At 38.1% G+C, this 27,139-nt stretch overlaps 1 protein-coding gene across 1 annotated transcript in view; it reads left to right on the top strand.

Annotated features, from left to right (window-relative positions):
* The first annotated feature begins 12,131 nt into the window (after nucleotides 1-12,131).
* The window catches only part of MMP27 (matrix metallopeptidase 27), a 29,877-nt gene continuing 14,869 nt past the window's right edge, over nucleotides 12,132-27,139 (top strand). The window contains exons 1-4 of the mRNA XM_072611250.1: nucleotides 12,132-12,297; nucleotides 13,340-13,578; nucleotides 24,605-24,753; nucleotides 25,374-25,502. Coding sequence (XP_072467351.1) covers nucleotides 12,196-12,297; nucleotides 13,340-13,578; nucleotides 24,605-24,753; nucleotides 25,374-25,502 — 619 coding nt within the window. The 5' untranslated portion in view covers nucleotides 12,132-12,195. The remainder of the gene's footprint in view (nucleotides 12,298-13,339; nucleotides 13,579-24,604; nucleotides 24,754-25,373; nucleotides 25,503-27,139) is intronic.

Raw genomic sequence — 27,139 nt, forward strand, 5'->3', positions numbered from 1 at the left:
GAATGTATAGAATAATTTTACATACATACATACACACCTACTTATGTCTAATGATAGCCATCTCTAGGGTGGAGGAGGAAGGAAAAAAAAGAAAAAAATGACATAATAATTTTGTTGCTTATTTGGAAGGAATAGCAAATTGTGCATAGTAGATTTGCAGTTTCATGTACAATTGTCTTTTTATTATAATATGTTTTATAGAAATGCTTGTTTTATTCCATAAATTAAAAATAATTTTTTAAAAAAGTACCTGAGAACCATTGTGGCATAATGGTTAGACAACTAGCCAGAAAGGCAAATCCCATCTTTGACAAATCCTGGACAAGTCACTTAACCTCTCAGTGCTCTGGAAAATATTATAAACCTCTAATTAGAGGAGAAGACACTGATTTTCCTTGGTAGAAGAGGGTTCCCTACCTAAGAGTTCTCTATACCAATGAAATCACAAGTTCAGCCTTTGTCCCTTTCCCTTGCAAATAAACAGACTTTAAGCAAGAGTTCTAGTTTAATCCAAATGGAAATCTTTCAAAAGCAACTTTGATAATTTAATAATTATGTCAGGTATAATCATTTCCCCCATTGCTAGAGTCTCTTATGCCTGCTCCAAAGCTCCCCTTAACATACGGGTCTGGAGAATGGAACGAGGAGAGGGGCAGAAGTCACATTATTTGCATTTCAAACATTATAGATTTGAAGGTAGACAGAGTTAAGGTCAGTTTTGTGCCAAGAAGGTCCAACACTGCTAGTAAAAGTAAACTGCCTCTTCAATCACCCTGGGAAACAGTGTTTCCATGTTTCCCAAAAGTCAATGTTAAGATGTAGGGTGATGAAGGGAATATAAGTGAGTATATTCCATCTTAAAAAACTAGAAGGTGGTTGACACAGAGGATACAGTACCAGGCCTGGATTCAGGAAAGCCTGAGTTCAAATTTGGCCTCATACGCTTACTAGCTGTATGGCCTTCGGCAAATCATTTTGTTTGCTTCAGTTTTCTCATCCATAAAATTAGCAGAAGGAAATGGCAAACCACTTGAGCATCTTTGCCCAGAAAACCACAAATGAAGTCACAGAGTGGAACACGACTGAAAAACAACTCAATTATTGTTACTATCATTAAAAATATACGGATGAATAATTACAATATTATCAACTTCTTAAGAGTACAAAAAGTAACATTTACCCTGGAGACCTTGTCTGTTAACAGGTAAATGTTGAGCGGGAGTAAGTTTGTCCCTTTGGTAAGTGGTGCTCTATTATTAGCACTTACTTTCATTTAAGAATAAATCAAGAGGAGAATCCATCTGTCAAGAGACACATGGATCTATCATTGTGCATGGGGAGGTTAGGAGAGTGAGTTTCACGCCCCTAAACTGGTTTCTTGTTAGTCTAGAATAAATCATTAAGGGACCACTCTGTTCCATTAGGTAATCAGAAAAGGGTGGAATGAACTAAGAACCTTGTGTCTCAAGTACCAACCCCACTCCCCAAGCTTCCAAAGTTGGATTTTGAAACTCCAGGTGCCAAGGGAGGCTTTGAAAGGAGTTGAAGAGTAAGCCAATAAAGGAAGTAACCAGGAATTTAGCTTGAATTGGAACTCTGGGAAGAGAAGAAAGAAGTACAAAGAAGGGGGAACATGGGATAATGGCACTGAGCTCCATGTGCATTTTTTCTGATGATGTAAGTTTTATGCTGATAGAACAGAAAGGCTTGAGCTAATGATCCCTGTGATGACCCACATCCCCTGTACTCACTAGTGCAGAAGACTGAGCTGGAACACAGAAGCATTTATGATGCCTGGCTAAGAACTAGGACTGTGTTGGGAAAATTCTGTCTGAATGATTCAGGATTGGAACTTTGGAAACTATATTAAAATGAGTACTTCTAAGTAGCCTGCCGTTTTACCTACCTAGGGGTTTCTGATTTGTATCAAGGTCAAAGGAAAATCCTCAGTGGCCTCCAGAGAGAGCCATAACACTGAGAACTGTGACATCCTTGAGCTGTGACACTTCCTGGGCCATAAGCCTATGAAAGTTAAAATACTGCTTGGAGATATTAACATGGATTCTCCAGTCACAAAACTGAGTTGGGACTCCCATTGGAAGCTGATACTATGGTATTTCAGGAATCTGTGGGCTATAGATCACAATGCATGAAATGAACATGTTCCAGGCCAGCATCTTGCCAATCAATGCAGTGTTGAGTGTGTGTATCTTTCTTGGCTCAAACTCAAACCTGGAAGTCTCATTGGATTGATCCAATTGACCCAATACTCTGCTGGCCCAGTCAGAAAATTCATATCAATTCCCTATTGGTTATACCACAATATGCATGGTCAAGTCAGTCATATTTTGTACTATATCAAGTAGCATAATGTTTTCCTTTCAATTATTTAATAGGACTTAGAATTCTAAAAATAATGTTATATACATGAAAAAAAATCTGCTTTCTTGGCAAAGATACTGGAGTGGTTTCCCATTTCCTTCTTCAGTGAATTAGGCAGAGGTTAAGTAGCTTACTAAGAAAACCTCAAATGGGATCATGAAGAGTCAGACATAGCTGATGTAACAATCATAATTTTTATTTGTCATTTAAACAGCTGCATAGCTTTAGACAAACTAATTGATTCCCTGACAAAGGGAGATAGTCCTTCCTATATCCTTTCCCTCTACCTCATCCTGAAGCAAATTAGAATACAATCAGGACTCAGGTGTAAAAGTCAAGATGGTAGCCACTCAAAGGCTGCCCAGTGGTAGAAGTGGGAAAACAGTGAAAAAAGTGAGTAAAAAATTCAGTGAAATACAATAAGGGAAACTATTAAGGACTAAGACCCAGAAGGAAGCTCTGAATCTTTACAAACCCAGAACAGAGACATTGAACCCTTATAGACAGGTATCAGGCAAAGGTAAAATTTTAGCTTTCATTTGAGGACAATAATGAGGGAACATGGACTGCATAGTCACTAGAGATGTCTCAGAACATTTGTTTGGTCAACAACATCATTGATAAAGAAAATATGGAAGAATAAATTGGCATAAAAATGTATTTTTGAATCCTGAAGTCTCAGGGTTGCAAGGGAACTTAGATACCACATTGTGCAACTTGTATCTTAGACAAGAATCTCTCTACCACACACCTAAAGAATGATTACTCTTTATAAAGAATTCCAGTGAAAGGAAACCCATTGCCTCCTGGGGCAGCCCATTTCACTGAGATAAATCAAATTGTTAGAAAGTTTCCCCTTCCATCTATCCTGAAAGACAGGAAAAGAAAATTAAATAGGATAAGGGAACCCACAATCAAGAAGAGGAGGTCCTTGGTAGTGACGATGTTTTTGTAATTTCCTCAGAAAATGACTTGGGGAAAGAGGATAAGACAAACCAGTAAGTTTGAGGAGCCTACAGTGACTCTATATTACTTATTAGGATCATATATCTAGAGCTGAAAAGAATCTAGAGGGTCACCTAGTCCAGCACCTTCATTTTACAGTTAAGGAAACTGAGGTCTATGAGAATTTTAAAAATGTTTTTCTTTTTTAAGCATTCTTCCCCCCCCCCTTTTTTCCATCTCCCTCTATACATTGGGAGGAAAGATAGAAAGACAGGAAAGAAGGAAGGTAGGAAGAAAGGAAGGAAGAAATGAAGGAAAAAAACATTCTTATATCACATTAGTACAGTAAAGAAAAACAAATACCCTCGTTAGTCATGGCCAAAAACCTGTTTCTCTTATTAGTCCATCATCCTTCTGTCATGAAGTAGTCAGTGTTCTTCTTTGTTAATCCTCTGAAATCATGTTTGATCACTTAATTGATCAGAGATCTTAAATCTTTCAGCATAAACTTGAGGGAGTTTTTGTCTGTTTTTGCTCTACACATCAGTTTATGCAAATTGGTCTCTTTTTCTATCTTTTTCCAAGGTTACATAGTTAAGAAGCAAGAAGAAAATATGACCTCAAATCCTTTTACTCTAGAGACAATGCTCTTTCTCCCACACCATTGTATCTCACTATTATGTAGCTGAGGGAGAATTTAAATTCAGGTCTTCCTGACTCCAAGACCAGAACTATTTCCACTACACTAAGGCAACTTTTAGGTAAGCTAGCAGATCAAAGTCAAAATCTTCAATTAAAGACAGTGTGTTCTCTCTTTAAAACTTTATACAGTCATTATTTTTTCTAAATCTATTAAGTCATACTCATCAAAGAAGAGATTGGGGCTATTGTTGATTCCCCTTTCTCTTTCCCTCATAATAACTTCTGATCTTCTAAGTCAATAGTCTCCATTTTTAAAATGTGCCTCACCATCAGTTAAAAAAATAACATGTCCCACCAATATGTGTATTATTTATACGTTATATATACATATATATTGCTATACTAATAATTATTTATATAATAAAACTTACACCAAAAACAAATGTAAAATGCTGAGGTAAAAATGAAATAATATTAGATTGTGAAATTAGTTGGAAACCATTGAAGTTTGTTGAATGGAGGTTAGGGTTCACTGAATAGCAAGAATTATATAATCAGACTTGGAAAATCACTTTGGTAGTGGACTGAAGGATGGACTGGAGTAGGAAGAGAATTTAAGCAGGAAGACCAAATAGGAGGCTATCACAATAGTCCAGGCAAGAACTGAAAAGGGCCTAAATTGGGGTGATGTATGATGAACAGATGATGGATTTGAGAAATGCTGTAGAGGTTGGAACAATAAGGTTTAGGAATTGATTGGATATGCACAGTGAGGGAGAGTGAGGATTTGAACATGACTCTGACATTTCAGTGAAAATGCCACCAAAGAGGCAACCTGGGCACCTGGAAAGATGGCAATGCCCTTGCTAAAAATTCAGGATTCAAGTTCAGAAGAGCAGTGGGTTTGAAAGGAAATATGTAATAGGCCTTACAGTGCATATTGTAACCCAGCCACGCCTATTTATCCTCTGCAACTCATCCTGACTCACTCAAAATGAAAAGGGATGGTAGTATTCTTTTTTTAAATTAATTTATTTAACTTTTAACATTCATTTTCACAAAATTTTGGGTTCAAAATTTCTCCCCATTTGTCCCCTCCACCCACCCCAAAACACCGAGCATTCTAATTGCCCCTATCACCAATCTGTCCTCTCTTCTATCATCCCTCCCTTCCCTTGTCCCCATCTTCTCTTTTGTCCTGTAGGGCCAGATAACTTTCTATACCCCTTTACCTGTATTTCTTATTTCCTAATAGCAAGAACAGTACTCAACAGTTGTTCCTAAAACTTTGAGTTCCAATTTCTCTTCATCCCTCCCTCCCCACCCATTCCGTTTGGAAGGCAAGCAATTCAATATAGGCCATATCTGTGTAGTTTTGCAAATGACTTCCATAATAGTTGTGTTGTGTAAGACTAACTATATTTCCCTCCTTCCTATCCTGACCCCCCTTTGCTTCTATTCTCTCTTTTGATCCTGTCCCTCCCCAAGAGTGTAACTTCAAATTGCTCCCTCCTCCCATTGCCCTCCCTTCCATCATCCCCCCCCTCACCCTGCTTATCCCCTTCTCTCCCACTTTACTGTATTATAAGATAGGTTTTCATACCAAAATGAGTGTGCACTTTATTCCTTCCTTTAGTGGAATGTGATGAGAGTAAACTTCACGTTTTTCTTTCACCTCCCCTCTTTTTCCCTCCACTAAAAAGTCTTTTGCTTGCCTCTTTTATGAGAGATAATTTGCCCCATTCCATTTCTCCCTTTCTCCTCCCAATATATTTCTCTCTCACCACTTAATTTCATTTTTTTAAGATATGATCCCATCCTCTTCAATTAACTCTGTGCTCTCTGTCTCTGTGTGTGTGTGTGTGTGTATGTGTGTGTGTGTAATCCCACCAACTACCCAGATACTGAAAAGTTTCAAGAGTTACAAATATTGCCTTTCCATGTAGGAATGTAAACAGTTCAACTTTAGTAAGTCCCTTATGACTTCTCTTTGCTGTTTACCTTTTCATACTTCTCTTCATTCTTGTGTTTGAAGTCAAATTTTCTTTTCAGCTCTGGTCTTTTCATCAAGAATGCTTGAAACTCCTCGATTTCATTGAAAGACCAATTTTTCCCCTGAAGTATTATACTCAGTTTTGGTGGGAAGGTGATTCTTGGTTTTAGTCCTAGTTCCTTTGACTTCTGGAATATCATATTCCGTGCCCTTCTATCCCTTAATGTAGAAGCTGCTAGATCTTGTGTTATCCTGATTGTATTTCCACAATACTTGAATTGTTTCTTTCTAGCTGCTTGCAATATTTTCTCCTTGACCTGGGAACTCTGGAATTTGGCCACAATGTTCCTAGGAGTTTCTCTTTTTGGATCTCTTTCCAGTGGTGATTGGTGGATTCCTTGAATACTTATTTTGCCCTCTGGTTCTAGAATCTCAGGGCAGTTTTTCTTGATAATTTCATGAAAGATGATATCTAGGCTCTTTTTTTGATCATGGCTTTCAGGTAGTCCCATAATTTTTAAATTGTCTCTCCTGGATCTATTTTCCAGGTCAGTTGTTTTTCCAGTGAGATATTTCACATTATCTTCTATCTTTTCATTCTTTTGGTTTTGTTTTGTAATTTCTTGGTTTCTCAAAAAGTCATCATCCTCCATCTGTTCCATTCTAATTTTGAAAGAACTATTTTCTTCAGTGAGCTTTTGAACCTCCTTTTCCATTTGGCTAGTTCTGCTTTTGAAAGCATTCTTCTCCTCATTGGCTTTTTGAACCTCTTTTGCCAATTGAGTTAGCCTATTTTTCAAGGTGTTATTTTCTTCAGCATTTTTTTTGGGTCTCCTTTAGCAGGGTATTTACTTGTTTTTCATGCTTTGCTTGCATGTCACTCAATTCTCTTCCCAGTTTTTCCTTCACCTCTCTTATTTGATTTTCAAAATCCTTTTTGAGCTCTTTCATGGCCTGAGCCCATTGAATATTTATTTTGGATGTCTGGGATACAGAAGCCTTGATTTCTATGTCTTTCCATGATGATAAGCACAGTTCTTCCTCATCTGAAAAGAAGGGAGGAGATATCTGTTCACCAAGAAAGTAACCTTCTGTGGTCTTATTTTTTCCCCCTTTTCTGAGCATTTTCCCAGCCAGTTACTTGACTTCTGATTGTCCTCTCCACCCCCAATTGGCCTCCAGATCCACCAAGCCAGCACTTGGGGTCTGAGATTCAAATGTGCTTCCCAGCCTCAGGGCTTTTGGCAGGGGCAGAGCTGCTATTCAGTGTGAGATTAAATTCAGGTGCTCAGGTGGGGGCAGGGCCTCCTCACGGGGCTCAGATCCCTCAGGAGGTTTATGTGAAGACCTTCAACAATGGATCCGAGCTCCTGCCTGCTTTGGGAGCCCTTGTCTGCTGCTGCCTCTCCTGCTGCCTCCCGAGGGGACCTGAGTTATGGGGACACCCCACTCCCCTCTCAGCTAGCCGAGAAGACCCTCTCACTGACCTTTGGCACCTGTGGGTGGAGGGACCTGCAGGGCTGCTGGAGATTCCATCCCATCTGCTCCTCTAGGTGCCACACGGCCAAGGCAGTGCTGGGCTCTGCTCCAGTTCAGTGCGTGATGGACCTTTCATGTCGGTTTTTCAGGTCTCTCTGGAACAGAAATCTCCTCTGCTCAGTTTTTTCTGTGACTTCTGCTGCTCCCAAATTTGTTGGGAATTCTTCTTTACATGTATTTTTTAGGCTGTGGGTTTGGAGCTAGCATATGTGTGTCTTTCTACTCCACCATCTTGGCTCCTCCCCCTGGATGGTAATATTCTTAACTTATTGGTCACTGCTCTGGAGCCAGAGTCCACCCTTCAAGAGGCACCTGCCACATCCAAAAAGGAATCCAGGGGAAAAAAAGGGGCATCAATTTTTCCAATGATATTTGCTACCACTTCTGGTAGCAATTAGTTCTATCCCCTCTCCATAAGTACCGTGAGGGGTTAACTCCCAATGCAGAAGTAAGAAGATTGGGAATTTGCACAGTGGAGTAAGGACAGACAGTATCAAAGGATAAAGGTCAGTGGGCTGAATGGGACATAAACCATTTTCTCACTCTCTGATTGGTCCGTAGACCCCATGGAATCAGATCATGGCTCCTTAGGTGGCCTCTGACACTACTACGGAATCATTGTTCTATCTAGGCAATGAAGAAATAGAAGTTTGATGTATTGGACTACATCAAATAAACAACTTCATAAGCAAATGAAAGAGAACTATTTAATGAGTACCTGAAGATATAAGGGCTTTCTTGGAAATTTCTAGTTCAGTACAAATACCCAGATCAATCAAAATGATCTGTATTAACCAAAAGAATGTAATGCATGCTGTGCTCATATATAGAAAAATAAATGAGAACAAATAGAAAAAATTCCTTATGGAAATTTAGAAGGGAGTGAAAAAATGCTATGATACTTCACGTTGAAATTAATGTAGCATCCTCTTGCAGCATGCTCAGTCAGAACACAGGGTAGTACATTGAAGCTTTGAGTGCACTGCTTCTGTGTATCCCATGCCAGAGCATGCACGGATATCTTATGTCTGTTTCCTGTTGGTATAGTCATGTAAAGTCTTAATTGGCTAATGAGCTGGCACTCCATAGACATATAGAGGCAATTCCTGTTCCTCAGCCTTTCCTTGTTGGTTTTGACAAATAAAGACAACTCTCAGAGCTGTCTAGAGAAGTGGGTGGGTGGGTGGGGTATATCTCTCCCTACCCAATTACAAGTCATGAGCTCCTACCCTCCTAGACAAACCTTTGCAGGGTAGTAGATCACCTTCCACTTATGCCTTCTTCCTTTGGTCTGGGGCCTTTGAGATCTCAGTCAGGTGGCCTCTTCCTTTTCTTTAGTATCTGAGCAATAGAATAGTGATTTTCAAGACATAGTGACAGGTATCTCCCACATGTAACAGAGAGATATCATTATGTGGCTCAAAGAGAGAAGGAATGACATTTCTAGCCTTTCCCCCCATCCTTCTCCAAAGAAGACTTTAATTCCTGCCAGAATGGGAAGCAGGAGATCAGGTCCCAAAGCTTGACCACTCTTCTCCCTCAGAGAGGGGGTACCAGGTTCAAATTATATCTGTCTTACACTAATGCACTGTTGTTCATGGAGTTGTGAACTGGTCCAACCATTCAGGAGAACAATTTGGAACTATGCCCAAAGAGCTATAAAACTGTGTATGTGTTTTGATTAGATAATATTACTGCTAGGTCTGTATCTCAAAGAGATTGAAGAAAAAGCTCTCAAGGAGCTCACATTCTAATTGAATAGACAACACATAAGGAAGGAAGATGCGTGCTGGTGTCAGCTCAAACCACCTTGAGAAAGCCAACTGTTAAATTTCCAGTGTGAGCATTTGTACCTCAGAAATTGACAAATGCTATAAATCAGGGCTTGATTTATTGCTTTGTTGATTTCTAGACTTAACAACATGATGGAGGAAATGCTAGTGATGCAGATTAAACTTCAAAATGTATTTTAAAAAGATCTGGCTGTTAAATACTTTTCAGCACACTCCCCAAATGGAAGGTTTCAGTTGAAATCAGAATGTAAGGTCCCCTGGTCTTAAGGGTGCAGTGGCAAAGCCAGAGATAATCCTTCTTTTTAATGTAATTTTCACTGAAAATTATACCAATTTCTGATGTCAAACCATTTGGCAATATCAAGAACTTTTAATGACAAGAATTTTCTTTTCTGGGTGTTAAATAGATATGGTTGTAATCCCAAAGGAGCAATTGCCAGCTGTATCTTCATAGGGATTGCTTCTGATGATGATTGCCATGGGTACTAGGCTGTGAGCATTGTTTTTCCAAAGATTCTTGTACTCAGGGCTGTCTCCATCAGGATCCTGAAGGAAATCAAGATGGTGGTGGTACTTTGACTTGCCTATAACATGATGCCTCCTGTTTCTCCCAGTTTGGCTGGTGGTTAGTGAGGATAACTAGCACCTTCTCCACAGGATTTGTTTCCCCAGATGATGGCTATCAGGACTGCACTAAAAGTAGCACAGATTGTCTATGGATGAGGTGGGAGAGTAGTAGTGTTGTCACTCTCAGATGTCTTGTGTTTATCATTCTTAAGAGCACCTATAAAGGTATACACAAGATTTCCTGAGAAGAAAATATGATTGGATTATTCATCTTTACCTGTCTTAGACCCAGTCTCTAGAGAAGAACCAAGGGAAATAACGGAAGGGAGAAGAAAGAAGAGAAATTTATCTTCTGCTTCTACCTATCAAGAAAAAGATGAATGAGTTCAGAAGACTTCAGTTCAATACTTTCAGTCTAGTGGAGTCATACCTTATCCTTCTTGACAGAATTTGTTACTGCTCCTCACATACCTTTCAGGGCTGAGATTAATGTTATACCTTCCACATTCCACACTCTGTGCTAAATCTGAGAGCCAGTGGAGGTGTCCTTAGCTTTCAAGTAACAAGTTAATTTTGAATAAGGAAGGAAACATGCAAAAGTACAAAGAGAACTGACTCTGGAATCATTGGATTTGGGTTTATATCTTACTTCTGATACCTATTGCTGTGTGACCTTAAACAAAGTTACTTTACCTCCTTGTACCACCATTCCCTCCTTCATGTGTAACATGAGGGTATTGGAAGGTATTGTTCTCTGAGGTCTCTTCTAGTTCTCCATCTAGAATATTATGCTAGTATGCTCTTTTGAATCCAAGCAGCCCTGCCCTATTAACAAAAGAAAGTCATTTCCTCAATGTAGTAACATGACTCAGTGGGAACTATTTTCCTGATATCCACCATTCTGACTAAAGCCCAATAGGGTAGGGGCAGTGTTCTAGCCTTCTAGTCCAAGTAGCTTAAACATGTCAGATGATAATTATCATATTACCAAGGATGGCTATATCATTCCTACAATTCAACACCTTACATGATCTAATCCTTTCTCCCATAATTCTCCACATAGACATTTTTTTTTAGGTTTTCATTAATATTTGTGACACATGTTAAACTCATTCCCACCTCTGTGCTTCTGCTTGTGTTTTTCTTCCCACTTTAAATACTCTCCTTTCTATAATTAAGTCCTGTCTAGCCTTCAGTTCAGATCACACTAGTGTAGCACACTCCATGACCACCACAGCCTTCTTCTTGACATCCTCAAATTCTCATCATTTCTATTGTCTATCGTTATCTATTCCATTTCAGCACTGGGTTATATTTTAAATTTTACAAATACCCTCCCTTGTTCCATTTGTATATAGCTTTTTTCCACAACAAAACTGATGCTTTTAGGAAACTTGACAAATATTTTCTTTTTTATTTAATACCCCCAACACCTAACATAAGCACTGAGTAGATGACCCCCATCCTGAGTTATTCATTGGTTCACACTGTGGAACAGTTATCATAGAGCAATAGTTTGGGTATTCTAGTCAATCTCAAAATTCTTCCTTAAGGTAGTTGCTACTACTATATCTGCTTTTGTTTCTGTCCCTATCTCATCTCTCTATTTGTGTGCCTCTTTCTGTGCCTGTCTCTATCTCTGCTTCTGTCTGTGTGTTTGTGTATCTGTGTGTCTGAACAGAAGAATCAAATTAAATTCAAGGAGAAAAAGGAGGAATATTTCTTTAAAAGTATATCTCATTGCTAATGTATGTTTGTGATCTAAATAGATTAAAATACCGAGCCTATATGGTGAGAGTGTCAATCATTCATTCATTCTCTTTCTTTCTTTGTGTGTTTCTAATAATGGGGTTGGGTACTTTGAATGTATATGGTTCTTCATGGAAAAAATGTGTGAAATGAAGGCTAAAAACATACTTTGAACTATTTACAGGAAAATATATCTTGCTAACCTTATTGATTTCAATTGAAGTGAAAATGCTTTTATAAAATCTATTCAGTATTTTTATATTTAAAAATCAACTTTACAAAAAGTAAAGTTACACTTACGTGGCCGACTTCATAATAGAGTCAAGTGGGCCATGGAGAATCATTGCATCTAATTATTAAAAGGAAATTTAGGAATTGCAAAATGAAGTTTGAGAAGAAAATAAAACCCTATCACGGCAAGCTTTATGAGAAATGCACTTCTCTGTTGTTAATTAAATGATGATATAATCAATGAGTCATGGCCCTGCTGACTTGTCTTGTTGAAGTTCTGTATAAGCAGGACGGGGCTTCACGTGAAAAGAGGAAGGAGTCTTGCAAAAACAAGGCACAGAAGTGGGAACCAAGATGAAGATCTTGTCCCTTCTCTTCTTGTTCTCTCTAGCGTCCTCTTCTGCTTTTCCTGCAGATCCAAAGATGGAGCATGAAGAAAGCAGGCAGCTGGCTCAGGTACTTACTCAATCAGCATTGTTGACTGACAGACTAAACACAATGAAAAATAGAGGCAACTTTTGTAACCCTCACCTAAGGACCTTATAGCATTAGCAAAATGATTCCCTGACCTTTCTAAGAGGAGGAAGCTCCTAGAAAGAGGCATTGAATGGTGATGAGGGAGACGAACAGTTAAGTCCTGAGCAAAGCAGGAAAGTGAACACTAATGCTGAAAGAAAGAGAGAGAGAGAGACAGAGACAGAGAGAGACAGAGACAGAGAGACAGAGAGACAGAGACAGAGAGAGAGAGAGAAAGAGAGAGACAGAGATAGAGAGACAGAGAGAAACAGAAACAGAGAGACACACACAGAGACACACAGAGAGTCAGACAAAATGACAGAGACAGAGACAGAGACACAGAGACATAGACAGAAAGACTCAAAGACAGATAGACATAGACAGACACAGACACACAGAGATAGACACCAGAGGTAGAAACAGACATAGACAAAAACACAGATACACAAACACATAGACAAACATACAGAAACAGAGATAGAGACAGAGATATAAAAGCAGATATAGTAGTGACAACTACCTTAAGAATGCACCAGGAAAGATTTTGAGACTGCCTAGGATAGCCCAGACTACTAGTTTATAATACCTGTTTTCACAATGTGAACCAATGAGCAACTTGGGAGTGGGCTTGTAGAAATAATCATAATTTGGTGGTGCTATGTGCCTGAAACTGATTGTATTTATAAAGCAAAGAATTTGTAAATAGAAAATCTGTCTCTAGAAAACACCAGGCTGCACATAGCAGTCAAGATAATTAAAAACAGAAACATCATTCAACAAGTGAAAGAAGCCCAATATCTTCTAGGGTGTGGTTGGGGTCTGAGAAGTTTTCGGGTTTGTTTTCTTTGGTCAGTTCCAAATCATTCTGTTCAATGAGTTTAATATAGAGATCACTATATCCTAAAGTGTATAGTTCTTTTTTATGTTTGTATCTTTGAGTGTACATGTATGTGTTTTGTCTTGTTTTTATCTTTTGGGTCAGGCATATTTAGGTCAGTTCTATACACTTGAAACAGAAGGGAGCCATCTTATTCAAAACAAGAGCAATGTCCCCTTAGATGGAAAACTCCGGGAAATGCAAGCATTTTTTGGATTGACAGTGACTGGGAGACTTGACTCTAACACCCTTGAGATCATGAAACAGCCCAGATGTGGGATGCCTGACGTGGGTCAATATGGCTATATTCTACCTGGGTGGAGAAAACACAACCTCACATATAGGTAATGCTTCCGTCTTCTCTAACACCCTGTAACTATTGTACTCACAAATTACAATGTAAGCTTGGCTGTATGAAATGTGTCCAAAAGTAAATGGAAACTAGAACATGGCCAATTTACATTGGAGATGATGGAGAACTTCCTAACTGTGAGGGCTGTTAAATATTAGAATAGATTTTGAGGAAAGTTATGGAATCTTCTCTTTAAAGCTGTAATAAAATATGGATCACTGTAACTGGCTTGCAATAAATCATATGGGTTCCTAATTTAGAATGAAGGAAATGGGCAAAGTCTATGCACCTTCTAAGCCTCTTATCTTTCCCACAGCTCCTCTTGTCTTGTTCTATGTAGGTGGCTAAGGAGATAGAGTCCTGGGCCTGAAGTCAAGAAGACCTGAATACAAATCCAGCATCAGAATTTACTAGCTGTGTGACCCTGGGCAAATCACTTAATCTCTGCCTGCTTGAATTTCCTCATCTGTAATATGGGGATAATAATCGACCTTCCAGTGATGTTGAGAGGCTCAAATGAGATTATATTTGTAAAATGCCTTGTAAACCTTAAAGTACTACAAAAACGCTAACTATTAGTTTTATTCCTATACCTTAGAGACATGATTTGCAAACAGCAGGCTCAGGAAGATAAAATAGTGGTTCTAAATCTGCTCCTGAGTTTGGTGAAAAGATTGATAAATCAAAGGACACCAAGGAAAATGTGAGAGGTGGCAAGGACACAAAACTGTTTACCGCTACCAATTATTCCCCAGGTATATTTATGTCCTACAGAAATTATTCTCATTGCTAATGTTAAAACCTGGTGGAAGCCAGTCTCCTTTATGGTAAGAAAACACATGCCAGACAGCTAATGGTTTTTATATTTAATTAATTAGTTTGTTTTCCATTTTCAACAATCACTTTCATAAGTTTTAAAATTTCTCCCCCTCCCCAAGACGGTATGCAATCTTATATGGGTTCTACATATACATTCTTATTAAAAACATTTTTACATTAGTCATGTTGCATAGAAAAATAAAAACAAGTGATAGAAACCATGAAAAAAAAAACAAACCAAACCAAAACATACCACAAGAGAAAATAGGCTGCTTCATTCTGTGCTTTGATTCTATAGTTCTTTCTCTGGATGTGGATAGCATTTTGCATCGAGTCCTCTGGGAATATTTTAGGTTCTTGCATTGCTGTGAAGGGCTGTCTATCAAAAACAGTCCTTGCACACTGTAGCTATTACTATGTATAATGTTCTCCTGGTTCTGCTCATTTCACTCAGCATCAGTACGTATGAGGCTTTCCAGTTTCTGAAGTCTACATGGTCATCATTTCTTATAGGACAATAATATTCCATGACATTCATACACCACAACTTGTTCAGCCTTTCCTCAACTGATAGGCATTCTCTCAGTTTCCAGTTCTTCGCCACCACAAAAAGAGCTGCTATAAATATGTTTGTAGACTTGGGACCTTTTCCCATTTTTACGATCTCTTTGGGATACAGCCCTAGAAGCCATATTGCTGAGTCCAAGGGTGTGCACATTTCTGTAGCCCTTTGGGCATAGTTCCAAATTGCTCTCCAGAATGGTTGAATTAGCAGATAAGTAAAGTTTTTTATAGACTGTCAGTAGTTGTTCACTCTGTGCTAGGCGACTAGGATGAAGAGGGATAGAATGTTGAACTTGGAGTTAGAAAGACCTGAGTTTAATCCTTCCTCAGACACTTACTAGTTGTGTGGTTCTGGGTCTGGGCAAGTCACTTAACTTCTCAGATATAGTTTCCCTCATGCATAAAATGGGAATAATAACAGCGTCTACCTCCCAGGGTTGCTGTGAAGATCAAATGAGATAATGTAAGTGAAGCTTTTTATGTAAATGCTAGCCGTTAGTATCATCACTACCATCATCATCATTCAGGAGGCATAAGTTAAGTGTAACATGGAGAGTTTAACTATAGTGAAGACAGAGGAAAAGATACAATGAGTCTGTATATGGGAGAAAGAACAGTTACTAAAGTAAACATTAAGGCTGGCATGTCTAGTTCTGTATTGGTTCCTGAATGGAAAGAGCATATGTTTCAGTCTGGGTTCCAATGTCTTTTGTATTCAATGATACAAGCCAATAAGAATGTCCAATCAGATGCTATAAATCTGATTACCAATTTTTCCCCTCCTCCAGAGAGGTCTGAATTTAAAGTCAATTGACATCATCTCTGCCATTTCCTTACTCATGATCTTCCCTCTCCCAAACACAGTCCTCTTCCAATGGTTCCTCTTTCACTATCCTTCCAGTCACACAGTTCACAGCTATTACACCATTCTATCCTCCTCACTCTTCCCTTAAGTTTCCAATTTTATTTTTTTTCCTTTCACTCTGCAACTCTTTATTTTATTTTTATTTTTTAGGCTATATATGTGCAGTTATGCAGAAGACTTCCATAACAGTCATGTTATGAAAGACTAACTATATTTCTTTCCATCCTATTCTGCCCCCATTTATTCTATTCTCTCTTTTGACCTTGTCCCTCCCCAAAAGTGTTTACTTCTAATCATTCCTTCATTTGGCCTCCCTTCTATCATCCTCCCCACACCCCACTTAGACCCTTCTCCGTTACTTTACTGTAGTGTAAGATAGATTTTCATACCAAATTGAGTGTGCATGTTATTCCTTCCTTAAACCAAATGTGATGTAAGCTTCACGTTTTCCGTCTCACCTCCCCTCTTTCTCCCTCCATTGAAAAAACTTTTTCTTGCCTCTTTTATAAGAGATAATTTGCCCCATTCCATTTCTCCCTTTGTCCTCCCAATATATTCCTCTCCTACTCCTTAATTTTTTTTTAGATATCATCCCTTCCAATTCAATTCACCCTGTGCCCTCTGTCTATATGTATATAATTCCCCCAACTCCCCAAATACTGAAAAAAGTCTTGAGTTACAAATACTATCTTTCCATGTAGGAATGTAAACAATTCAACTTTAGTAAGTCATTTATGATTTTTCTTGCCTGTTTACCTTTTCATGCTTCTCTTGATTCTTGTTTTTGAACAGCAGATTTTCTATTCAGTTCTTGTCTTCTCATCAAAAATGCTTGAAAGTTCCCTATTTCACCAAATTACCATTTTTTTCCCTGAAATATTATACTCAGTTTTGCTGGGTAGGTGATTCTTTGTTTTAATCCCATTCCTTTGATTTCTGGAATATCACATTCCAAGCTCTTTAATTCCTTAATATAGAAGCTGCTAGATCTTGTGTTATTCTGATTATATTTCCACAATACTCGAATTGTTTCTTTCTAGCTGCTTGCAATATTTTCTCCTTGACCTGGAAACTCTGGAATTTGGCTACAATATTCCTAGGAGTTTTCTTTTCAGACCTCTTTCAGGAGGTGATTGGTGGATTCTTTCAATATTTATTTTACCCTCTGATTCTAGAATATCAGAGCAGTTTTCCTTGATAACTTCATGAAAGATGATGTCTAGGCTCTTCCATAATTTTTAAATTGTATCTCCTGGATCTATTTTCCAGGTCAGTTGTTTTTCCAATGAGATATTTCACAGTCTTCAATTTTTTCATTCTTTTGGTTTTGTTTTGTAATTTCTTGGTTTGTCATAAAGTCATTAGCTTCTATCCGCTCCATTCTAATTTTTAAAGAACTATTTTCACCAAGAAAGTAACCTTCTATAGTTTTATTTTTTTCCCTTTTTTGGGCATTTTCCCAGCCTGTTACTTGACTTTTGAGACCTTGGTCAAGGGAAGTGTGTACTCTAGGGACCTGTAAGTTCTCAGTTCCTTCAAGGTAGCATAATCAATGGAGAGGAGTTTACTGCTCTCCTAGTCTACACTCTAGTCTGTCAGCAACCACAAGTTTTTCTGCCCAGGATCTGCTGTAGGATTCCCTGTCCAGAGCTTCCACCAGCTCCACCAACTAGTGTTCCTTTCACCCCAGGGCCCCCACTCAGGGCTGAGACCAAGATCAGCTGCTTAGTTCCCCCAGGATCATTAGGCTGAGGGCTCCTAAAATGGATGCTGCTGCCTCAGCTACTGCCGCCACCCTGGGGCTGGGGCCAGACCATGTTCCCTTCTCACTCACATGAAAGAGCTTTCTCACTGACCTTTGAAACTGTCTTTGGTGTTTGTGGGTTGAGAAATCTGGGAGCTGCTGCTGCCCAAGATTCCATGCCCTGAACCCTGCTACAATCCTGTCCCTGCTGTGCTACATGACCAAGGCTGGGCTGTACCCTGCTCTGTGCCCAGTGTGATAGACCTTTCCTGTCAGTCTTCTAGGCTGTCTTGGACTGGAAATCTCTTGAACTCTGTTGTTTTGTGGCTTATGTTGCTCTAGAATTTGTTTAGAGTCATTTTTACATGTATTTTATGGGTTTTAGGAGGAGAGCTAGAGGAGGTACGTCTTTCTACTCTGCCATCTTGGCTCCACCCAGTTTTCTAATTTTCACTACTGCAAAAAGAGATGCTACAAATATTTTTGTAGGTAAGGGATCTTTTCAACTCTCTTTGATTTTTGGGGAGGTACAAGTCTGATAGTATTATAGTTGGATGATAGTGCATATACAATTTGAAAACTTTTGGAGTACAGCTCAAATTGCTTTCCAGAAGAGCTGGACTAGTTCATAGTTCCACTAACAGTAAACTATCTATTGTATTTGTTTTCTCTTGGACCCTCCAACATTTGTCATTTCCTTCTTTTCTCATCTTTGCCTAAGTGATGCATGTAAATTGGAGCTTCAAAGTTGCTTTAATATTCATTTCTCTATTAGTGATTTAGAGCTTTTATTCTTTTTTAAGAAACGTTTTCATTGATGTCTTTTTAAATCATCATAATTCCCCCAGTATCTCTTCTCTTTCCCCTTTCCAGAGAGTTGTTACAAATAACAAATGAGTTTTGTCTTTAAGATAAAAAGAAGAAAAAAATCACCATAACTGACTTAATATGTTGAAAATGTCTGAAAATATATATGATACACCACAGTAATTGACCTTGTACCCCTGCAGATGTCTAGGGTGGAATTGTGTTCTCATACCTGTTCTTTGGTGCCATGCTTATTCTTTGTAATTTTACAGCATTCCCCTTTATTTTTGGTAGTAGTGGTTGTATTTATTGTTGTAGTCATGTATATTGTGTTCTTGGCTCTTATTCCCTTACATCAAGTTCATGTAGATCATTCCATGCTCCTTTGTATTTATCATATTCAACATTTCTTATAGTACAACAATATTCCATTCTTTCATATATCACAATTTGCTTAACCATTTCCAGGTTGATGGGTTATCTGCTTTGTGAATAACTTTTTTTGCTATTACAAAATGTTCTGCTATAAATATTTTGGTGTATAAGAAGACTGACTTCTTACCAGTTACTCCTAGGAGTATAAGCCTATTAGTGCAATCTCTGAGGCAAGGCATAAGGACATTTTAGTCCTCATATTTGCATAATTCCCAATTTCATTTAAACCAAGCAGGAAGACTTAAGTTAGATTCAAGAAGACCTTACTGGAAGGATTATTAGACACCCAGCTGATTATTTATAAAAGGTCTATAGAAGTCCTTTTCCTGGGATTCTTTAGAATAAAATAGATACCATGTTTGTATATGATGGTTTTGGTATTGTTTTGCAAGGAGATAAACTTAAGATTTTCTTTGAAACTTTTCTTTCCCCAGATTTGCTTGACCTTGCCTGCCACACTGTTTTCCACATCAGGATAAACTCAATGCACTCTGAAGGCCCTAAGTTGGACTCTCTTTCCCTCCCGATGTGATTTAGTTATTTTTTTCTTTTGTTCATTAAAAGAGTCATTCCCTGACTACTTCTTAAAGAGGCCTGTTCACTCAATGGGCGTTACTTCCTTCTAAGTGAGTTCCTGAAAAGGCCAAAGTCTCTCATTGTACCCTGGACCATCTCCAGTCATCCTGATGAATATCTGGTCACTGGATCCAGATGGCTCAGGAGGAGAAAGTGAGACTGGTGACCTTTCACAGCCCTCCTTCACTCAAAACAAAGTCAGGTGCAAGTCATGTCATCATTTCTTTGATGTCATGGTCTTCTTCAAAAAAGAAGGATGAACACACAAGAAACCCATATATTTGATCAACTCAGTCCAATGCTAGGTCTTGTTGATTCCACCTCAACTGACATCTCTAGTTCATCTCGTTCTCCCTCTAAGTTTAAAACTTCATCACCTTTTTCCTGGAATCCTGCAAAAGCTTTATAATTGATTTCTCTCTCTCAAATCTCTCCTATCTGTACTCCACCAAGAGTTCATTAATATACCTATTTTCCCTCATGTCCTCCAGCATTTGTCATTTCTGATAGGTGTGAGTTGGTATCTCAGAGCTGTTTTAATTTGCTTTCTCTAATCAATAGCAGAGTATTTTTATGTGTGTGTGACTATGGACAATTTTGATTTCTTCTTCTGAAAACTGCTCATTCATCTATTGAGCAATTATCAGTTGGGGAATGGCTCTTATTTTTATAAATTTGACTCCGTTCCCAATATATTTGAGAAATGAAGTCTTTATCAAAGAAACTTCTGGTAAAAATTTTTTACATTATTTCATTGTCTATGGTACCTTTTAGCAAAATGTACCTTTCCCTTATTATCTCTTACAGTTAGGTCTATTTATGTATTTGCTTTGCCTGAGATCATGATTTCTACCCCTAACCTCTTCACTTTAGCTGATGCATAATAGACTTTGTGCCAGCTCTTTATTTCAATGCTGTATGTGTCTTTTGGTCCTAAGTGTGTCTCTTATACGTAACATATTGTTGGATTTTGGTTTCCAGTCCATTCTGCTATATGCTTTCACTCTATGAATTAGCTCATCCCATTCCCATTCACAGTTATAATTAACTGTGCATTTCCTCCCACTCCATTTTCCTCTGTTAATTCTTCTTTCTCTTTCTTATCCTATCCTTTCTCAAAAGTCTGTTTTGCCTTCCCCATTCTGTCCTTATCCTCATCATTCTCTTCCCCCCATTTGTCTTATCCCTTTCTCCTGTTTCCCTATTGAGTAAAACAGATTTATATACCCAACTTTGTATGTATGTATGTGTATATATATGTATGAATATATGTGTGTGCATATATATACATACACACATATACATATCTATCTATAGCTATTTATCTATATCTATATATTCCTCTCTTTGAACCAATTGCTCTGAGATTCAAGCATTGTTCCGCAGTCACCAATTTCCTCATCCACTACAACAACTCTTCCTTCTGCATCTCCTTTATGTGGGAAAGTCTGCCCCATTCTACCTTTCCCTTCCCCCTTCTCTCAGGGAATGCCTCTTTCTTACCCCTACATTATCTTTTTAGAGCTCATTCCAGCATAATTGCCTTACATCTGACTGCTTGTAACTACCCTAATACTAATAATAAAGTTCTTAGGAGATACATGTATCATCTTCCCACATAGGAGTATAAACAGTTTAACTCCATTGAGTCCCTTATAACAACTCTTTCATGTTTACTTTTTTATGCTTGAGTGTGAATGCAAAGTTTTCTATTTGGTTCTGGTCTTTTTATCAGGAATGCTTGAAACTCCTCTATTTCATTAAATATTCTCTTTTCCCCCTGAAATATTATACTCAATTTTGCTGAGTAAGTTATGCTCGGTTGTAATCCTAGTTCCTTTGCCCTCTGGAATACCATATTCCAAGCCCTCCATTCCTTTAATGTGGAAACTGCTAAATCTTGTGTGATCCTGATTGTGGCTCCATAAAATTTGAATTTTTTCTTTCCGGCTGCTTGAAATATTTTCTTTCTGACCTGTAAGCTCCGGAACTTGGGAATTTTCATTTGGGGATCTCTTTCAGGAAGTGATCAGTTTTATTCGTCAATTTCAATTTTACCTTCTGGATCTACATTATTAGAGCAGCTTTCCTTAATAATTTCTTAAAATATGTCTAGGCTTTTTTTTATCTTGGCTTCCATGTAGTCCAATAATTCTTAAATTATATCTCCTGGATTTATTTTTCAAGTCAGCTGTTTTTCCCAAAAGATAGTTCACATTTTCTTCTAGTTTTTCATTCTTTTGATCTTGTTGTATTGTTTCTTGAAATTTCATGGAATCATTTGCTTCCATTTGTCTAATTCTAATTTTAAGGAATTTTTCTCTTCAGTGAATTTTTGTAACTCTTCCATTTCTCCAGTTCTTCTTTTAAAGAAGTCTTTTTCTTCAGTGAGTTTTTTTAACCCCCCCCCCCCTTCCCATTTGGCCTATTCTACTTTTAAAGAAGTTGTTTTAATCAATGAATTTTTGTGCCTCTTTTGCAATTAGGACAATTCTTTTATTTTTTTAATTTTCTTCATTATTTTTTGTTCTTCTTTTACCAAACCATTAATTCTCTTTTCATAATTTTATTGTATTGCTCTCATTTCTTTTCCTAATTTTCCCCCTACCACTCTAATCTCTTTCTTTAACTTTTCTAGGAATTCTTGTTGACCTTGGATCCAATTAGCACTTTTTTCTTTGAGGCTTTGCTTGTGGCTATTTTCATATTCTTGCCTTCTTTTAAGTTTCTGCTTTGGTCTTCTCTTCCACTGAAGTAGCTTTTTATTCATGGTCAAGTTGTGGTTTTTTGTTTTATTTTGCTGCTGTTTTCTCATTTTCCCTTTGAACTTGTTGAACTTGTTCCCTGATGAACTTCTCATTTCCTTTGAATTTTATTTTAAAGTTGAGCTCTGACCACCTTGGGGTGGGGAGGTGCCAGGCCTAGAGGCCTGAGGGCTACCCGAGTCTTCCCTTACCTCTACCAGAGGTCTTCGGTTGGCCAAACCGGATGCTTGTATGAGAGAAAGGACGTTCCAGAGTCGAACAAGGGTTGAGCTTTATTTCAGGGTCTAGTTACAAGTGCAGGGGAATTCTTCCTTAGGAGGGAGCGAAGAATCTCCCAAGGAGGCAAAGATCTTACAATAAGAGATTGGAAGTAGAAGTATAAGTGGGGAGAGAGGGGGAGGGGAGAGAAGAGAGAGGAAAAACGGAGCCTTGTTGTCCTGTCCGCTCCACGCCCCTCCGCCCAAGAGAACTTTCAGGCTTTCCTGATCCTACTTAAACCCTCCAGCAGCATAGTTTGCATCTGAATACCGTGCTGTTAGATAACAATAGTGTGCCCAGATCCGGGACAATCTCGAGGGCGGGGAGAGCTCTCTCCCATCACGTTTCTCACGGGAAGAGGTGGAAATACACGAGATAGCTCGGTTCACCTCGATTCCCAGCCGTTTCCTGGGGGGTCTCGTGAGAACTCTAAGATTTAGAAGTTCCCACCTTTACCCGCCCGAGACTGTCCACCAGGCACTATGCCAAGCTTCAGACTTTTTCATGCTGCTGTTTTCAGAGTTAGTTCTCAGGGTCTCCAATTTTTCAGTGCTTCCAAGTTAGTGATATCCTGGGAGATGTGTGGTTATGCTCTCCTTGTATAGGCTCTGGTCTTTATCCAAAAGGGCTGCTCCCCTGCAGCCCCAAGTACTGGTACTCATGTTGGCCCTAGAACTATGAACAGGTCCTCTGTTCTCCTCAGCTGAAGTGCCAGTGCTCCTCTGGAACTGTGCTCTGGTTCTGGAACTGTTCCTGCTCCTTGTGACTGATCACAAGAGCTTCTCTCTAGCCCTGGAACTGAGACCCAGAATTACATATGGTTAATAAAATTGCCAATCAGTACCAGCTGCAATTAGGGCCATCACAAGGTCCCCTGTAATCTCTTTATAACCAGTTGCCTGACCCCATTACCATCTCTGGGTTGAGAGCTCCCAAAGTTGCTGCTTTTGCTGTTAAGGTTGTGGTCACCTCCAAGACTGTACCCACCCCAATGTTGCGGACTTCTCCTTTGGGTCTCCTAAGTTATCTTAGGCTAGAAAAAGCTTCTTTCTCACCTTTTGTTGTGTCACTCTGCAATTTGATTTGGGGTTTTTTTTTAAAGTTGGAGAAGAATATTGGGAGAGTTCAGCAGGCCTGTGCTTCACCATCTTGACATAATTTCTTTTCAACATCCTAACCAAATTGACTTTCTTTTTAAAATAGCATTTTATTTTTTCTAATTATGCACAAAAGCAAATTGAAAACAGACTTTTTAGATTTTCTTTATACATAACATTCCATCTCTCATCTACATTTCTTTGTACAGACTGCCCCCTCCCCAAGCCTGGAAAGCATTCATCTCTCACCCCCACCTCTTAGCAACCCTGGCTTCTTAAAAGTTCTCACATGAGATCTTTCCTGATTCCCTCAGTTGCTACTGCCTCTCCTCAACAACAACAAAAAATTGTTTTGCATTTATTTTGTATGTACTCTATGTTTATGTGCCTCCTATAATAAAATTCAAGCTATTCTGGGAAGCAGAAAGTGTTTTATGTTTTTTTTATCCCCAACATTTAACACATTGGCAAGTCCCCTCATTTCCATGGGCTTCAGTTTCCACATCTGTAAAATAAAAATGTTGAACTGAAATGATTTCTAAAGTTCCAGTTCTAATTAAATGTATTTTGTATTTTATGATACAAAATTTTAAACTATAAGCTTCTTGAGAGCAGGGATTATCTTTTACCTTTCTTTGTATCCCTAGAGCTTAGCATAGTGCCTGGCACATAGTAGGCACTTTCTAAATGTTTCTTGACTAACTAGTAAATAAGGGGGACATTTTCTCCTGGGTAGCTCTTAGTGGTTCAGAGGGAAGAATTTTAATGAGTAGAAATATAGATTAATTAACAAATGATGTATGTGCACATGTCTATATACACAGAAATTGTAAGGCTGATTTCTATAATTCATCTAAGAATATGTCTCATTATTTTATAGCCATAGCAAGTATGTATATCTATAAATACAGATGTGTATACATCTAAGTGCACATATATTTGTATTTCTAATAGGGAATTAGACAAAAAGCTCTGTGTAACAGATGTGGAATTTGTGTAATGGGACACCAGTGATTTAGTTATCTGTATGCCTATATGTATATATGAACACATGTTTATGTGCATGAATATTTATGTTAATTTTAAAGGATATTGAACTATACTCCTGATATGGAATATTCTGATGTGGAGGAAGCCATCCAAAAGGCTCTGGAAATGTGGAGTAAGGTGACCCCACTAACATTCACCAGAATTTCCAAAGGCACTGCTGACATCATGGTTGCTTTTAGGACCAGAGGTACAGTTACAATATGACTGAGTAATAAATCAGGGTGTTTTCATCTTGGGTTGTATGAATTAGCTGAGACTTGTCCTACTTGGCCCCAGAGTGAAGAATAGTGAGTAATGGGTGGCAAAACTTTCTCTAATAATTAGATTCTCAAAGTGAAATGGGATGCCTTGAGAGGTAGAGAGTTCCCTGTCACCAGAGGTTTGCAAGGAAAGGTTATCTGACCACTTTTTAGGAAAATTACAGAGGGGATCCTTCATAGATGTGTTCTAACATTGAAATTCTGAGATTCTGTAAATAGCTCTTTCAAATATATTCTCATTCAAAGAAGATAATATTTGTAAAATGCTTTGTAAATCTAAAATCCTGTATAAATGTTAGTCTATTATTAGTTGCTATTATTGCTATTAATATATTCATTAATGTTGCATTATTATATTTATGTTATATTTATACTAGTTTTAATATATTAGATCAACAATATATTTATATTGTATATGATTATTATATTACATACAATGTATTAGATAATAATATATAAAATATACAATACAATGATATTTTATATTATATAATAATACGCATATTATATAATAATATAATTTGTATTACTGTTATTAATTTTACAGTCCATGGTAAATGCCCTCGGCATTTTGATGGTCCACTGGGAGTCCTGGGCCATGCTTTTCCTCCTGGCTGGGGAATTGGTGGAGATACCCACTTTGATGAGGATGAACATTGGACCAAAGATTCAAGTGGTGAGTTCTAAGATTTTTAATAGCCAGTATTTCTTTTTAAGGAATTACTTTAAATCAGCCTAGGAGTAGATTACATAATAGTCCTAGAATCAGGAAGACAGGAGTTCAAATCTTGTGTCAGACATTAGCTCTATGTCCCTGGGCAAGTGACTTAAACTCTGTCTGGCTCAGTTTCCTCAACTGTGAAATGGGGATTGTAATAGCACCTACTTCACAATGCTGTTCTCAGGTTGAAATGAGGTAATATTTGTAAAGTACTTAGCACAGTGTCTTGAATATAGTAAGTACTTAAAAAATGCTAATTCCCTCTGTCCACCCCAATTTCTTCAGCTACAAAATGGGAATAATACTTATATCTCAGTCTTGTTCTGAGGCTCAAATGAGATAATATTTGTGAATTGCTTAACATAATGCCTGACTCATGGTAGATATTTAATAAGTACTTATGTCCTTCCTTCCTTCCTTCCTTCCTTCCTTCTTCCCTTCTTTTTTTCCTTCCCCCTCCCTTCTTTCTTTTCTTTCTGTCTCTCCTGCCCTCCTTTTCTTTCTTCTTCCCTTCTTTCCTCCCTCCCACCATACTTTCCTGGCTTCCTCCCTTGCTTTCTTCTTTCCTTCCTTTCTTCCCCATCCCACCAAAATAGTAGCTTGCCAATAACAGTTTTTCTCCAAGCTCTTAAGGTTTCCTCAAGACCCTAGCCTCTACATAGCACAATATCACCAAGTACAAATACCAACTTTATTAGTAGAAAATAAATAAAAACAAGAGCTGTCTCCACATTGTGCACTTACAGGACTGGTTATCCTGCATATAGAGAACAGTTCTTTCTTTAGACAGATAGAGATACAGATGGAGATAGAGATAGAGATAGAGATAGAGATAGAGATAGAGATAGAGATAGAGATAGAGATAGAGATAGAGATAGATGTGTGTACTTCAATGCCTACCATGGACAGAGATTTCCAATCTTCTTTAGTCCTCACACCCTTAGGCATCCAAGTAATCTTGTGAACCCTTGTTTGCCGTACACCTACATAAGTAGAAGATCAAATATTTTCGAGAACCATATATTCTCCATAGCTCTTGACAAGCTTCTAGTATGTCCTGTGGGTAAATGCATAAATGACTGGGAACACTTGACCTATTACATGCAAAGCACTAGATGAGTACTATGCAAAATAACAGCCTATACAACACAATACAATACATTGCTTTGAGAGGCTTCATGTCTAGTAACAAAGGTAAAGAAGGCACACAAACACATATAATACAAGTGAGGGTAACTGTAAGAGTGGTGCAGTGTACAGTGTTGGACTTGGTGTCAGGAAGTCCTGAATTCAAAGACTGATTCAAACACTGTATCTGACTTCAATCAGCCTCAATTTCTCCATGTGTAAAATAGGGATAATAATAGCATATTGTAAATATTGTAAAGATCAAATGGGACAATCAAATGCTTAAAGCACTGTATAAATATTAACTATTTCAATGATTTTTATTACAAAATATGATATGCTGTGGAAGTGCTGTGAACAAGAAGGAGGGATAATTCCTAGCTAGGGAGGATCAGTGAATGTGTCTTGGAAAAGATGACATTTAAGCCAAGATTTGAAGGACAGATAAATTTCTATATCTGGCC

Source organism: Notamacropus eugenii, chromosome 5, assembly GCF_028372415.1.
Source record: "Notamacropus eugenii isolate mMacEug1 chromosome 5, mMacEug1.pri_v2, whole genome shotgun sequence".
NCBI lineage: Eukaryota > Metazoa > Chordata > Mammalia > Diprotodontia > Macropodidae > Notamacropus > Notamacropus eugenii.